We start from the raw sequence: 15,042 nt of genomic DNA, 5'->3' as shown, positions 1-15,042 counted from the left end.
AAGGGGAGATCTGGGATGCACGAGGCTTCCGCGGATCGATCTCGGGAGATGGCAAACTCAGCGGGAGAGAGTGAGGCTAACCAGGCCCTCCATCGGTGTGCCACATGCTCTCGGTCGTTTACTCGCATTGAGAACTTGAAGCGCCACCAAAAGACTCGTGAGTTTATCGAGTACTACTAATCACTAGTGAAAGAGAACGGAAACTCAAAAAAAAAACAAAAAAAAAAAGGAAAAAAAAAAAACTGTATGCATAGCTGACGTGAATTTGGACGTATCTTAGACCAGCCAAGACTGCCCCATCGATGCTCGGTGTGTCGCAGGGAGTTCTCACGCAGCGATCTACTCAAGAAGCACCGGCGGCTTCACCGAAAAAGCCACGGCGATGACTTTCCAGAGAAGCCCCATGAGAGGGATTTCTCCTTCGTCTTTGAAGACCCGGGGTCGTTGTTGTCTCGGGCTTCGGGCGACGACACCGTGGTTCCATCTTCGTCCCCCCCGGCTGCTGCAGCTGCATGGCACTCTGCGTCGACGGATGGCCAGGACTCGACTTATTCACAACACGAGGGTCCGACATTCAGCACCATTGCCAATGATATAAGCCAGGATAACACCGCGATAGTTGTGGCGGACCTCTCGGGCGTAGACATCGACTTCTCCGGCTTCTTCCAACCGTGGGGGAGCAATCTGTGGCATGGCACAACAAGCCAGTGGTTTACTCCGGACTTTTACGATGCCGTACGAGAAACGTCCAACGTCTACGACTCTCTGCTTGTTGGTTATGGCCCCCCGTCGTTCCCAGACTCGTGGGCTTGGTTTGGACAAGACTTCGATGGATACGAATACAGACAAGACACGTCCGCCGGCGTGCCGGTTCCGAACAAAGCGGCAGCTGTTTCGCCCTCAGAGATAGTACCAGAAAACACAGATGCCACAGTGACAGAGCGCACTTCAAGAGCCTCATCCCCTCCGAATGTTCCCTCCCAGGAAGACGGCGTGGCTTTCGCCTGGGACCCGTCGTCAAGGACGCTCCGCCAGACGCACCCCGTCTCGATCGGCGCACAGCACCCGCTCTTCCTCCGCCACAACCCCCGGTTCGACATGGAAGAGTCGACCTGGGCTTCCGTGCGCGCGTTCCTGAAGCCGCGGGTCCATCCCGGCTCCGACGACGACCTGATTCTGCCGTCCCTCGCCGTCGCCAGAGTCTTCCTCGGGCTCTTCTTGGACGAATTCTACGAACAGAGCCCGGTCCTACACCTGCCGAGCCTCCGCATCGACTCCCTGCCGGCGCCGTTGATTTCGGCCATGATCGTCATCGGCGCCACCTACAGCCGCATCCGCCACACGCGGCGCTTCTCCATCCTGATGCTCGACCGAGCCCGCCAGAACCTCCAGCACGGTATAGAAGCGAGCCGAAGCCTCACGAGGGACCCCCACGTCGTGTACGCGTACGCACTGCTGGTCTACGCCGGGCTCTGGTGCGGGAACAAGGGGGCCTTTGAGGCTGCCGAGGCCTCCCGCGGCGCTCTGGTGACGTATGCCAGGCGGCTTCTCCCCCCGCCGCCACGACCGGGGCCGCCGCGCGGCGATGATGAACAGAACGCCGACGAGTGCCGGTGGAGGGCATGGGTGCGCTCCGAGTCCCATCGCCGCCTGCGCTGGTATGTGTTCGTGATCGACGCGCAGTTCCCGGTCATCCTGAACATGAGGAGCAACATGTCGCTGGCCGAGGTGTGTAGATGGGAGTGCCCGAGCAGCGAGCGGTACTGGGCGTCGCCGAGTGCGACAACGTGGGCGAGTCTTTTGGACGGTTCGCCGTATCCGCCGACGCGGCCGTTCTCTCTGGCTTACCAGGCTCTTTCGATGCCTCGTGAGAACGGCTTGCACGCTTCACAGCCGTCACTGACAGCTTCTGAGTTCGGCTGCTGGACTTTCTTCTTGGTGATCAACTGCCTGGCTAGCCAGGGCGTGGACTGGTCGCAGGACTGGTCGATGAATTTGGCCGAGTCTCCAGGCTCGCCTTTTGCGGGAGAGTCTCGCACACGCCGCACGACAGCAAATCACAACCCTTACCTGGCAGAACGCCTGCGAGCGCGAGAGAACATACTCGGTGGGTGTCCCATGTCTTTCCGGTTGCAAGGGGGGTGGTGGCAAACCAAAATTGACATCTCGTTTGTATGTACAGCTTCGCTGGATACTTGGTACGACCATTTCATCATCACGTACAGAGAAACCGACTCGTACTTCGCGAGGGCTTCACACATACTCCATGGCCTTCTGCATATCCACCTCCACACCTCGCTGTCCGACATCCAGGACGCCTTGGGCAAAGACGGGCCGCAGGGAGTACAATCCGGACTGAGCCGGCTGCAGACCTTCTTCGCGAAGGGGTACGCCGGCCACTTTAGGACAACCCCGGACCCACCACCGGAATCTTTGGACCTGTTTGCCAGGGCCATCGTGGAGAGCGTCTCGATCATGGGCAGCCAGAACCTCCAGGCGACGGCGCCGTACAGCATTTTCGGGGTCTTTCTCAGCCACGTCGTCCTGTGGGCGGTTACCAAGACCAGCCCCGAGGCCTTGAAGGCGCAGCTAACGACCCGCCTTTGTGAGATTGTCGCCTCTTCGGCCACGGTCGGCGAGTCTGAGCTCAGGGAGGTGCTTGAGCTCGCGCTCTCTGCCGGGGACGGGGACCGGAGCCGTGGGGTTCTTGTGCATGCGGCGCAGAGTCTCGTACGGCTTGGGACCTGGGGGGCGTCCTTGAACCTCGCGCTTCTGCTGCAGATAAGAGCAAGCGGTTGAGGTCTTGGTTGTGTCGTGCGTGTTCATCGATAGAGAGTAGAAGGAGTTGGTCGACAGATGGAGGGCAAACAGTCTGCAAGGTGACTTGGAGAGTCTGGCTTGCGATACAGTATGGAACGGCTCATACGCTGTTGGGCTAGCAGTAGGAAATAGACTGCATTAGATCAAGTAAGATGTCAATCTTTGTATGATCTCTTTTTTGTTGTTAGTTGGAGATCTTTGACTGACTGATATTTCCCGGCCCTCTCATGTCTCGAATTGATGCTTTTTCATGCACATGCTCAAAGGTTGGAAACAGGGGATTGACTCTTGGTTTCCAAGACTTTTCAGACTGCGAGAGCTGTCAACATGGCCTACAAGTATTGGCTGGTGTCACAAACAAGATGCATCGCTGGTCTTGGGCGCAAGTTGGCGGGTGACTGTTTCATCGAGTTCTCTATTGTCAAGTTTAATACGATCCATCGAATTATTGCACGGCGGTGAAGCCCTGTCGGCTTTGGACATAACTGCCTGTGTCAGTCTCGAATATCAAGTGCTGGCCCTCCTCTAACATGATAACCAAGCTCGACACCGGTCAGCCAAGAAAAGCATGGCGAATAGTGGTTGCGGCCATTTCAAGAGTCGCAATCATCATCGAGCTCAAAATGTCGTCGAGGGCAACTTGGCACGCTTTCTGTGGGACCATGATGACTAGGTCTCTCTTCTGCTGGTCATTCCCCCATCAGGCCGGAGTTACCATTGTCCTGCTTCAGTCGTTGTGGTGGTGAAAGAGCCCTTGAACTCATGTGGCAGATGAGCAGAGCTTCGCCCAAATCACCGAACCATGAAAGACTTTGCTCTTCTGCCGGGTTTGCTTGCTGTTCAAGATCCCAACCCAAACCCGCCCACCTCGTCGCGTCGTCCTGCACGCACGGCAATCCCCATAACACCGAAAGCCGAGGATAGAAACCTGGGGGAAGAAGAGGGTAGACGGCCCGCCGAACATAAAATGGGTCTCAATAAGGTTGTTCTCCTCCTTTTTTCTTCTTTCTTGCTAGCAGTTCCTGGGGTAAAAGAGGAAAAAAAAAAAGTGGCGCGCGTGCTTTTCCGCGAAGCCGACGCGTTGGTGTTGAGCGGTTGAACGAAGATGGCATGATAATTGCGACAGACTTCGCACAAGGGGAGCGCCCCTCTCCTCCTCCTCCTCCTCCTCCTCCTCCTCCTCCTCCTCCTCCTCCTCCTCCTCCTCCTCCTCCTCTCCCCCTCCTCTCCCCTTGTGCTTTTCCTATCAGCTACCGTCGAGCGTAGCGCTAGGGGGGAAGACTTGTCTCTCATCTAGGATTCGCTGACATCGTCGCCGCTTCGAGGTCCACCACGACACACGTGGTGACGAAACGGCGGGCAGAGAGGAGGAGGCGGTCGGTGGTGGTGGAGGGCGGCCACAGGTTCGAGAGCAAAAGGGGAATGGGGGAACACCTTTTCCACGGATGTGTCGGCTCCAAGGCCAGCCAACAACACGAGAAGAAAGAGGATCCAACGCGTAATTATAAATCCAGTTGTTGGGGAAGAGCGCTGCCAGGTCGTCGTAAGTGTAACCTGAGAGGGAGAGCCGCCCCCACGACGCTTTTCCGTGCCTCTGGCCTTGATTGAGCCTCGTGTGTTACCATTTGGGATCCATATTGCCTCCCCCCCCCCCTGGCCCGAGGGACACGGAAAAGCAACCTTGAACCAACCTACCTACCTGCTTCTCACTGGCAATGATATCAGGGATCTACTGCATGACCTGGCCAGATGGTTATCCGTGATACCCTCCCCCCCCTTCCCCCCCCCTTGCAATAGACCCTGTCAGCCCGCGACAAGGAGGTTACCTGGTATGTATTAGCGCAGGGTCTGAATCGAACGCCCATCTCACTCCTCCCCCGAAACCCCGCACGAGCGGAAAAGCTGGGCGCCCCATCTCCCCCATGGGGGAGGATGAGGAGGGCAAACCCACTGTGATGTGCCACCCCCCTTATCGCGACTTCAAGCGGAGTCGGTGGAGAGGCGGCACGTTCGTTAGTGTTTCCCCGGTATATATGGAGGTTGCTGCACAGAGTGAGCGCGAACTTGGAAGAGAGGGGAGCTATATGAGCTCAAAGGTCTTTGTTTCTGTTTTACGTCCTTGACCGGTTTTTCAAGACCTCTCACTCTCTCTCACTCTCTCCCCCTCTGTCTTTCTCTCCATCCGGCCGGTACTGACGACGTTGGACACGTTTGTGCGAACGACGACCTTGAAAGGGGGACCATACGACGACAGAGACGCCCAACTTCTCCTCTCGAGGAGACAACAAGAAAAACGCCATGACCGAGCCCAGAAAGTCGGAAGAAGCCAAGGCAGACGTCAGCCAGATGGAGCGCGTCCTGACAGGAGGCTCCAATGGTGGCGGGCCCGACAAGCCTGTCGCCAAGAGCGGCAAGGTCGACGAGTTTGGGGCGCACACCAAGACGGACCCCAAGGAGATTGCGCTCGTCAAGAAGATTGACTGGTACATCCTGGTATGAAAGAGTCCCCGTCTCGTCTGCTGTCAAGTAGCCCATCGTGGGTTACGAGTCTTTGGGCATGTCTTTGCTGACCGCGATGGTGACCATTATAGCCCATCCTCTGGGTCATGTACTTCCTCAACTTCCTCGACCGCAACGCCATGATCAACGGCAAGCTCAACTCGCTCGCCACCGACCTCAAGCTTAAGGGGACCGAGTACAACACCTGCGTCTCCATCCTATTCGTCGGGTAAGTCTTTGCTTTGCTTGTTTTTCCCCCCGTTTCAGCCGCACTAGACTGATTTCCGGTAGATACCTGTGCGGGCAGATCCCCTCCAACATGATCCTCAACCGGGTGCGGCCGTCCTGGTACATGGCGGGTATGTATGCCAAGAAGATACCAAGACTTTTGCACACGCAGTAGATGCTAACGGGTGGTGTTCCTGACTCGCAGGCTTCATGTTGGCCTGGTCCATCATCAGCCTGCTCACGTACCTGGCCCACGACTACAAGACCATGTTGATATGCCGCTTCTTGCTTGGCATCACCGAGGCTCCGGTACGCTTCCCTCTTCACGTTTACTCTTTTCCGCAACGGGAGGATGGAAGGGGGGGAGAATGTGAGAGAAGCATTTGTTAACCGTCTAGGCAGTTCTACCCCGGCGCGCTGTACATGCTCAGCATGTTCTACACCCGTAAGGAGATTGCGACTCGCATGGCCATCTTCTACACCGGCAACATGCTTGCCAGCGCCTTCTCCGGCCTGATCGCCGCCGGTATCTTTGCCGGCTTGGACGGGAAGCATGGCCTCGCGGGATGGCAATGGTATAGTTCCTCCCACCCTCTATTTCTTGTTATTTTTGAAGAAAATAGAAAAACGAAAAAAAAGATGAAGAAAAAGGACGGCCGCAGCTAACCGAACACCAGGCTCTTCATCATCCAGGGAGCCGTCTCGATCGGCGTCGCCTTCGGGGCCTTCTACTTCCTCCCCAACGCGCCCCTCCAGACCCGCTGGCTCACCCCCGAGCAGCGGCAGATGGCCCACCAGCGCATCTTTGACGACACGACGGACCGCCGCGAGGGCAAGACGAGCGTGTGGAAGGGCCTGCGCGAGGCCTGCACCGACTGGCGCACCTGGGTCTTCTGCCTCATGGACAACATGCACCTCTCGGCCAACGGCTTCAAGAACTTCTTGCCGAGCGTCGTCAAGACGCTCAAGTACAACACCACCATCACCCTGGTCCTGACGTGCCCCCCTTACATCCTGGCGGGCATCATGAGCATCGTCGTCTCGCACTCGTCCGGTCGCTTCAACGAGCGCACGTGGCATACGACCGTGAGCAAGCTGATCGCGTGTGCCGGCTTTGCCATGGCCGTGGCGACTCTCAACACCACGGTCAGATATGTCGGTATGTTGCCCCTTTGAACTCAATTCTCAACAAGTCTTGTTTTTAAAAAAAGCATATACTAACCTGACGCAGGTATCATGATCTTCGTAGGCGCCACGTACGGTGTAAACAACATCATTGTTCGTCCACCATTCTTAACCCCCCCCCCCCCCCCCCCCCCCCTTCGACTCCGTTGAAGTCTCTCGCTAACATTCACCTCTAGCTCGGCTGGACCGCTTCCACGCTGGGACAGACCGACGAGAAGAAGGCCGTCGCCATTGCCATGGCCAACACCTTCGGCAACCTCGCCAGCGTCTACACGCCCTACTTATGGCCGGAATCCGACGAGCCGAGGTACCTGAAGGCCATGCTGGCCAGCATCGCCTTCTCGCTCGGTGTCATCATCTGCGCCTGGGTCATGCGGCTCACATTGCAGAGGCAGAACCGGAAGATCCTGGCGACGAACCCGGATGCTCTGAACCTGTACGTGTACTAAACTGGGTGAAGTGAAGAAAGTAAAGAGGTCTCACAACGAGGGTGGGGGTTTTGGATTACGGGCTACATTTTATATCAAGACACACGGATTCAACTCAGTTAGACTGCCGGGTTGAGAGGACATGTGGGATGGTAGAATGCACTAGAGATTTAGAGAGATAGACTTCTCCCTCTTGAATAATGACTCATGATGTATCAACGATGACAAACTACTTTTGTTCGTCCAGCACCATCTGGAACGCCTCGAGAAACGACTCCTCCCAGTCCTTTTCCGTCTTCTTCGGCTTCCACCCGAGCTCGGTTGCGAGAACAGGCTTGGTGGCAGAGCTGCGTCTTGTCAGTCCGAGAACCATCATCCATCTACACATACTGTCACGTCCGATGAAAGAAAGAAGGGGGGGGGGGGGGGGGGGAGAGAGACATACTTTGCCGCGTAGTTCATCTCGGCGACTTGCGGCGACGCCTTCAGCCATTTCGCGGCAACCTCGTCCAGCGACACGGATCTCGGCTCGGCTGACTTCAACGCGCCGAGAGCGACGCCGGCCCTGCCGACGTGTCCCGCGATGTCTCGCCAGTTGTGGCTGCCGGTGTTGGAGAAGTAGATGCCCCTCCGGCCCGAGGGGATCTCCTCGCCGGCCAGGATTTTGCCGAGGACGAGCTCGTACAGCAGAGCGAGATCCGTGACGTGGACGTGGCCCAGGCGCGCCGTGCCGTCGCCCACGTACCCGGGAACCCCGGCTTTGACGGCGGCCCGGATGACGCTCGGGATCTGCATGGACCCCTGGTTGAAGAAGCCCGTCCCGCGGCCGTAGATGGTCGGCGGCATCATGATGTACGTCTTGACGCCGGTGCGCTCGCTCGTCTTCACGACGGCGACGTCCGTCGTGCGCTGGCCGTAGGCCTCTTCCGCCTCCTTCCGCTCCTCGAACTCGAAGACGTCTTCCTTGTCGGACCACTCGTGGAGCGGACCCGGCGTCGTCTCCTTGGTGATGGTTCTCTCTGCGAGATTAGACGTTCCGGATGTCTGTAGCGCATTGATTGGAGTCAGAGTTGGAAACCCCTTTTGTTTTTCTTTTTTCTCATCCGATCTCACCAGGGGGACAGTCTCTCGGGGATACTACTGACATGGATGAAGTAGACGTCCTTGCCCGTTTTCCTCTTGCGTTCCGCGAGCCCCTCGATGAGAGCGACCGCCGAGGCGGTGTGGAAACCGGTAGGCGTGTGGATCACGTAGTCATATTCGCTGGCCGTCTTTCGCAGGAACTCGGAGTCGTCCAGCCCCTGGAAGACGACGGCGTCGACGCCCTTTTGCTTCAGCAGGTCCGCCTGCTCCTGCTTGCGGACCAGCGCCGTGATGGCCAAGCCCTTGATCTGCGGATTGGAGGTGTTGAGCAGCTGGGACAGGACGGTGCCGCCTCTGGTGCTGCGTCAGCCAGGTGCACACTCAAAGATGCCATTCCGTTGGCGATGGGGCCTACACAAAGCCGGTGGCACCGGTGTACAAGAGCCTATCCGCCATTGTCGAGGTTAGGGATGGTTGCAGTAGTTATACGAAGCTGGAGGAGATGGGAAACAGGAATCAAGGTTAGGTTTGCTGGATCGGTAAAATGTCTCAAAAAATGGTCGACCAATGTTCAGGAAGGACAAAGTTATAGGCTGCGTGATATGATACAAAAATCACAGGTAAAGGCTGTATGAGTGAGTTATGGGGAATGCTGACGGGATTTGTATTCCGTCGAATGGGTCGCGGCGGCTTACATAGTTCAGTCCGTGGCTTTGATTATAATTTAGACCAAAACACCTCGATTACGACATTCAAATGCTTCTCACTTGCTGACGTCATCATCGGTCAGCTTCGAGGGGTTTGTCCCCTCGTTTGCACATTATCCATCAAAAGACTTGGGCCGCAAGCCTAGGGTAGACATGCCTCTTCACATTACAGACGTCACACGGCAACGACTTGGACGGCCTCATGGAAACTCGACTGGATTTCATTTCAGATTGAGTTGCTTTTGTGCGTGTGAAACGAGTAGTGAAGTCCTTGGAGAAGTCCACTCATGTTTGAACAACGAACTGTACGACGACAACCTGGAGATGGAGCCTCATTCACTTATACCCACGCTCTCTCAGTCGAATCAACGTTCCTTAGCTCATATACTACGGGCTACTTACAAGCATCCCCCTCCTTCGGCAGCGCAGCAACGTCAACAACACTGACCCAGATGTTCTCCTTGTTCTCGCTGTACGCCACCAGCAACTTGTCGCCAACCTGCACCGCCGTCGGGTAGCTGAAGCCAAAGGCCCGGTTCTTGATGCCGCCGCGCGTGTCCGGGACGATCTCTCTCGTCGCGTTGGTCCGCAGCACGCCGATGGCCCGGTACGTCTGGTCTGCCCCGCTCGACACCGCCAGCGTGAGCGGCTGCCGCTGGGGGTCCGCCGCGTTGTACCGCGGGTTCGACAGCAGGACCCGGTCCCCCTTGCCGCCGTCGAGCCGGGCGAGGAACTGCTTCGTCTTGGCGTCCGGGATGTTGGTCTTGTAGATCTTGTTGCCGAGCGGCTCCTTGACCTTGGGGTACCACCCTTCGCCGGCCCGGTCCTCGTTGTACTCGACCCAGACCGAGTGCGTGTTCTCCCGCTCGGGCGAGATGTCGCGCCAGTGCCGCTGCCAGTATCCCCCCGTCGGCGAGTCGGCGTCGTCGTGCCAGACGGCCAACGTCTGCTCCTCCATCTGGTGCGTCCCGTCGGCGGCGAAGAGCCCGTTGTTGTACAGCCACGGCGACCACGCCGGCGCCTCGTCCGGCCTCGTCAGCACCGCGTTGATCTCGCACGCCCGGGCGCAGTTCCTCATGCCGTACTCGGTCCCGTACACCGTTTCGGCGTACAGCTGCGACTCGGTGAACTCGTTCTTCTCCAGCCAGCAGGGGTCCTCGAGCGGCTCGCCCTCGAGCGAGATCTTGCGCGCGATCCTGCCGGCGGTCGCCCACCGGCCGGGGCACCATCGGCTCCCGGACTGGCCGATGGCGTAGAGCTCGCCGTCGGGGAGGCGGACGAAGGAGAGGGCCTGCCACGCGCGCTGCGCGATGCCCCTGTCGCACCAGTACTTCCAGTCGTGCAGTTCCGTCTGGTTGGGGAGGAGGGCGGCGGGCATCAGGCTCTTGCCGGGGCTCCAGTTCAGCCCGCCGTCGCTGGACGCCGAGATCCAGACGTCCTGGCCCATGCTGTCCTCGTCGACCGGGGCGGACGAGTAGATGAGGAAGACGTTGGAGCCGACGGCGAAGAGCTCCGGGTGGTGCGCGTAGGTCCGGTTCTCGGCCACGCCGTTGTAGATCTGGACCTCCTTCTCGACGGGGATCTGTCCCCAGCCTGCGTAGATCTTGTCGCTGTAGTCAATGGGCGGCCATACCCGCCACAGGTTGCCCGGCGGCGGCGGCGCTGCCCATGCTGGGAGCCATTGGGAAGCACTTAGAAGGCCTATCGTGACAATGCTTTTGAAAGAGATGGAGGAACTCATGTTTGATAGCAAGGCCAAATGCACAATTTCATGAAGACAAGTGAGTTCGAATTCGAGCGTTTCTCCTCCACGCGTCAATGGCAAAAGACACGGCGAATCATACTTGAAAATGGCCCTCTGCTGGTGTTTAGTACGATTAAATAGCCAGAATACTCCCCTAGATCTCGGGTCAATTGCAGACTGGGAGACACGGAGGCCAAGCAAAAAGCTCCTCATGGGCTGACTTGTGATTGGGGGAATTACCATTGACATCTACTCCGTAGATGGAGGAGTGAGGGGTTTTGCGTCTGCCTCCGCACTTCACACTCGCGATCAACAACGGAAATGCTTCGAGGTTGATCCGCCAAGGTGAATGACTGCATAATTATTGCAGAGAGGTTCCTGTGGAATGTGGTATCTTTGGTTACAGAGGCTCATAATAAGAGAAGGCTGGTTCCAATAACTGCCTCTGACCCCCAAGTTTCACTCCAGTTCCTCAAGTCATTGCCCCAATAACCCACTCGAGGAAGCTTGTTGGACCGACTTTAGAAGATTTTCTTGCATTGCGCTGTGTTTTCAACAACACTTTGAAATTTACACCATAAGCGAGCCACAGGTGAGTGTGAGTATGTTCAATTAGACCATTAACTACCAATCCCCAGGTATATAGCTCGCCTATAGAGACACAGACAACTCGCTTTAAGCACAGGCTCCGACAAGTTGTATTAGTATATACTCAGCCACAGCTCATATCACTAAGCGCCTCACATCCATCTACCCCCTCTACGCGGGCCCGATGCCATCGAAAAAGACCTCGTCCAAGAGCGTGTACAGAACCTGCTGGCCCTCCCACTGCTCCTCGGCCGCGCCACGGATCCGGCTGGGGGGCAGCACGAAGCCGTAGTCGCCCGTGTCGGGGAGCTCGATGGTGTACGAGAAGTCGGCGCCGCCGATGGCGTAGACGTGGTCGGGCGCCGCGCCGGTGGTGGTGTAGAGCGTCGCGCCGCTGGGGCCAAAGGTGAAGGTCGTGCGCCTCTCGGAGCTGTCGCGGATGACCTCACTAAGAACTGAGGCCGTCTTGGTCCACTTGCCGAGCTCGGGCGCGTACCACGTCTCCTTGGAGCCGAAGGGCGAGAGGATGTACTGGCCGTAGCTGTGCCAGTCAATGTAGAGCTTGATGCCGCTCGCGTCGCGCAGCTTGCGCACGTAGGCGTCCAGCCCCTGGTTCTCGACCGTGTCGGACGGCTTCTGGCCGCGGTAGGCCTGCGCGCACGAGTTGGTGGACGCGCCGAGCGAGTTGGCGTCCCAGCCGTACTCCCAGTTCCTGTTGATGTCGGTGCCGTAGCAGCTCTGGTTCGGGGGAGGCGGCGTCCGGGTCTTGCGCCAGAGGCGGTCAACCTCCTGAGAGTACACGAAACCTGTGCGAGGGTTCGGGAGTCAGTGGGGATGTTTTTACAGTGGTTGTCGAACAGAGAGAGGCTTACCGTCAGGGTTGACGATGGGGAAGATGTGGAAGTCGTATTTGTTCAGGATGGAGTCCGTGGCGTTGGTCGCGTTCTTGTGCGCGTTGATCAACTGGAGGGTGAGGTATTCGACGACCTACAGTGGGTAATTAGCTATGTTGTTGTCATCACCTCTCTCAATGATGCTGATGATACTCACAGGAGCAGAGATCCATTCTCTCGCGTGGACAGTTCCACTACGACGGTGTCAGACTCGACCGGACGCCGCTAATAACCACAGGCCAAACCGTCATCAGACTTACTGGTAAAGCACAGCAGGCTTTCCGGGACCCTCGTCGCCAAAGAGGTGGATTCCGTGGATCGACCGGTTCTCGTACGAGCGGCCGGAGTAGACCAGCTCCGAGTTGTCCGGGAACGCCTTGTGGAGGTCGGTGAAGTATCGGACGTGGTCCTCGTACGGGTGGTACGAGTCGTACCACGAGAGGTCGTCGATGTCGCGCCTGTAGGCCCCGCGGGCCTGGGACTCGGCGCTGATGGACTCGCCGAGGTCCTTGTGCAGCACGCGGTAGTCGAGCCCGAGCGACTCGACCGTCTCGACCTGGTCCGGCGAGATGACGATGTCGATGTGCGTCTCGATGTCGTGGTTCCACTGCTCGTGCGGGACCGAGGCAAGCTTCTCCTGCACCGTGGCCAGCTGGCTCAGCGTCTTGACGCGGAGGACCTGGTACCCCTCGTACGAGACCGGGTTCCTCTTGTGGAAGTTGAAGCCGGCGGCGAGGGTCGCCAGCACGGAAGTCACGATGGCGGTCTTCATAGTTGCGCAGCTCGTGGACGGACGAGTGTGTTATGGGCTGTGGCTGGAAGATGAACAAGAAAAGCTCGTGAAGCTCACGAAACCACACAACAACAGCAGCTCCCCCCCTTCCCTTCCCACCCCTTCCGCCGGTTTTATAGCTGCAAGATGCCCATTATCATGATCTACAACCCCTCGCAGGACAATATGGTCGGTCGGTAAGCGCCAAGGCTGGCGAGAGTGGCACGATGATGGCGTGCTGCCTTCGACCTGCCCTCCAGGACGAAGCTCGACGCGAACCATCTCACAAAATGCCCCGGAGACGCGTCCGCTAGGAGAAAGTGGCAAGCCTTTTCTTTTCCCTCGGCCGCGGTCCATGACGTAAGGAGACCTCTCACCTTCCCATTTGACCCTAGCGAATGCATGGCGTTTCTTGTCCTGCTCTGAAAACTTCGTTTTTCGCGATCTTTATTGCCGATGGCGTTTTGCTCACTGGACAACAGCTACCTCCCCCCCTGCTGCCTGCGAGATTTATCATACGCTACCACGTGTGGGCAATCATCATGGTGACTCTCATGTTGCGGCTTTGGGGTTGCGATGCGTGAATGCTTCATGTGCCCCTGGAGTGCCAAGATGAGAGGGACCGGGTCCCCCCCCATGATCTTCTCGGTTCTCTCGGAGAGCATCGGCCTGTTTCTGCCTCGACTGGACCTGGATCACCATGAACGGAACCATTCTTGTGGTTGTAGGAAAACCAACCGACCCGAGGTAGCTCGCTTCAATGGCAGCCTAGATCCCAGCATCCGTAGCTCAAGGCTTCGTTCGACGCAGGGATTCGTCTTGGCGCAGGCCCTCATTCTTTTCACCAGATATCCACATGAGATGTAACTCTGGTTTCTGACTGTGGATGCCACATCAGAGGCTACATGTGAAGCAGGACCTTGGCCTTTCATTGTGGCGCGGCTGAATTCAAGCAGTGACTGTTTGAACCTAATCGATGTTGTCTCTACTCAGAGCTCTTCTGGTCAATGGTTTAGCCTCAATCTCGCATTGCCTCAGAGTCTTCCGTCATTGGGTTCTGGTCTTGGGCCAGTGTACCTTGACCACGAAACCCATTGTTGGCCTAAATTATGGACTGTTCACTGATTGAGAGGATATCATTCGCATCGCATGTTAGCAAGTCAGAATGGACAGTAAATCATAAAGTTCCGGACCTCGGACGGCTCGGACCGCCATTCCCCGACTTACGATAGAGTTTTGATATACGCAGAATGGCTTGGCAGGTCAATGTCTTGAGTCAAACAAACCCCTGCAAGATATGCTGATATTTCTTTGAGTCTGCTTTCGAGTTTCCGTCAGTCCTTGAGTGAATAAAGAAAGGTCTGTTTGGATGGAGCACCGATGGTTTCTTCTGTTGCCGGACATGACCATTTATGTCACGAAACATGCCGATTGCCACCCTTAAGGGGCGGAAGAAGCCGCCTCTAACTTCGAAATTTGATTTATCACAATTTACCGACTTTAAACGCTGACCGATTATTCAATCAGTCAATGAGTAACTTCAATCATTTTTGTCATTGAATTTCTTCAACGCTCTTGTTTCATAGAAGACGCCTTTCCATCAGGCCGAGTTTCTGACAAAATATGCTTCACAGATGCTTGGAACATTTTTGAGGTCACTCTTTGTCTGTCTTTGAACGAATGCTCTCTGGATTTGAAACTAGTAACTATCCCATGAGGCCTATACTTTTTGCCAAGACCTGCCTTAGGAGTTTGATATGCCTGACAGCTGACAATAAACAAAGGTAAGGGTACGCTGATAACTCTCGATGAAACAGAAATTTTTCTACATATGTGAGCATTCTTAGAAATGTTTCAAACGTCAACCCGAGACTTGGCCTCTTCACCAGTCTATAGCAGGTCTGCTCGCAGTGGATTGTCACGGTATTCTGCAATCGTCTAACTCCAGACATCATTAAAAGATACCCCTTCCCTACGTCCAATATCAACTTCTCGATGGAGCGAATATCATTCGGAGCATCCATAAGATCGACACCGTCAATATTGTTCACGATCACTTTGAAATTACTTCACGAACTTTCCTGGCTTCCTTATC

The 15,042-nt window shown here is 56.5% G+C and overlaps 6 protein-coding genes across 6 annotated transcripts; 3 read left to right on the top strand and 3 right to left on the bottom strand.

Moving 5' to 3' along the window:
• Positions 1-14: 14 nt before the first annotated feature.
• On the top strand, positions 15-2,805 carry CDEST_14352 (uncharacterized protein). Its single transcript, XM_062930508.1, has 3 exons — positions 15-157; positions 281-2,107; positions 2,183-2,805. The coding sequence occupies exons 1-3, from the start codon at positions 16-18 to the stop codon at positions 2,797-2,799; spliced, it is 2,586 nt and encodes an 861-aa protein (XP_062786559.1). The 5' UTR covers position 15; the 3' UTR covers positions 2,800-2,805.
• A 1,957-nt stretch (positions 2,806-4,762) lies between these two features.
• On the top strand, positions 4,763-7,396 carry CDEST_14351 (Putative major facilitator superfamily, MFS transporter superfamily). Its single transcript, XM_062930507.1, has 8 exons — positions 4,763-5,313; positions 5,412-5,548; positions 5,611-5,678; positions 5,753-5,856; positions 5,950-6,122; positions 6,225-6,706; positions 6,779-6,825; positions 6,909-7,396. Exons 1-8 carry the CDS (start codon positions 5,119-5,121, stop codon positions 7,179-7,181), a joined length of 1,479 nt encoding a protein of 492 aa, XP_062786558.1. The 5' UTR covers positions 4,763-5,118; the 3' UTR covers positions 7,182-7,396.
• Positions 7,390-8,947, bottom strand: CDEST_14350 (Putative NAD-dependent epimerase/dehydratase, NAD(P)-binding domain superfamily; the record flags this gene model as incomplete). Its single annotated transcript, XM_062930506.1, has 4 exons — positions 8,659-8,947; positions 8,306-8,597; positions 7,606-8,204; positions 7,390-7,507 (listed from the first exon to the last, which is right to left on the bottom strand). Exons 1-4 carry the CDS (start codon positions 8,697-8,699, stop codon positions 7,390-7,392), a joined length of 1,050 nt encoding a protein of 349 aa, XP_062786557.1. The 5' UTR covers positions 8,700-8,947.
• Positions 8,948-9,344: 397 nt separating this feature from the next.
• On the bottom strand, positions 9,345-10,691 carry CDEST_14349 (Putative Sialidase superfamily; the record flags this gene model as incomplete). Its single annotated transcript, XM_062930505.1, has 1 exon — positions 9,345-10,691. The coding sequence occupies one exon, from the start codon at positions 10,689-10,691 to the stop codon at positions 9,345-9,347; it is 1,347 nt and encodes a 448-aa protein (XP_062786556.1).
• A 639-nt stretch (positions 10,692-11,330) lies between these two features.
• CDEST_14348 (Putative peptidase M14, carboxypeptidase A, carboxypeptidase, activation peptide) lies at positions 11,331-13,029 on the bottom strand. The gene is made up of 4 exons (XM_062930504.1): positions 12,436-13,029; positions 12,333-12,369; positions 12,155-12,269; positions 11,331-12,088 (listed from the first exon to the last, which is right to left on the bottom strand). The coding sequence occupies exons 1-4, from the start codon at positions 12,945-12,947 to the stop codon at positions 11,454-11,456; spliced, it is 1,299 nt and encodes a 432-aa protein (XP_062786555.1). The 5' UTR covers positions 12,948-13,029; the 3' UTR covers positions 11,331-11,453.
• A 1-nt stretch (position 13,030) lies between these two features.
• Positions 13,031-13,890, top strand: CDEST_14347 (uncharacterized protein). Its single transcript, XM_062930503.1, has one exon. The coding sequence runs from the start codon at positions 13,524-13,526 to the stop codon at positions 13,812-13,814; it is 291 nt and encodes a 96-aa protein (XP_062786554.1). The 5' UTR covers positions 13,031-13,523; the 3' UTR covers positions 13,815-13,890.
• The last annotated feature ends 1,152 nt before the right edge of the window (positions 13,891-15,042 follow it).

Source organism: Colletotrichum destructivum, chromosome 10 (genome assembly GCF_034447905.1).
Source record: "Colletotrichum destructivum chromosome 10, complete sequence".
Classification (NCBI taxonomy): Eukaryota; Fungi; Ascomycota; class Sordariomycetes; order Glomerellales; family Glomerellaceae; genus Colletotrichum; species Colletotrichum destructivum.
This window is presented reverse-complemented; position numbering and strand designations above follow the sequence as displayed.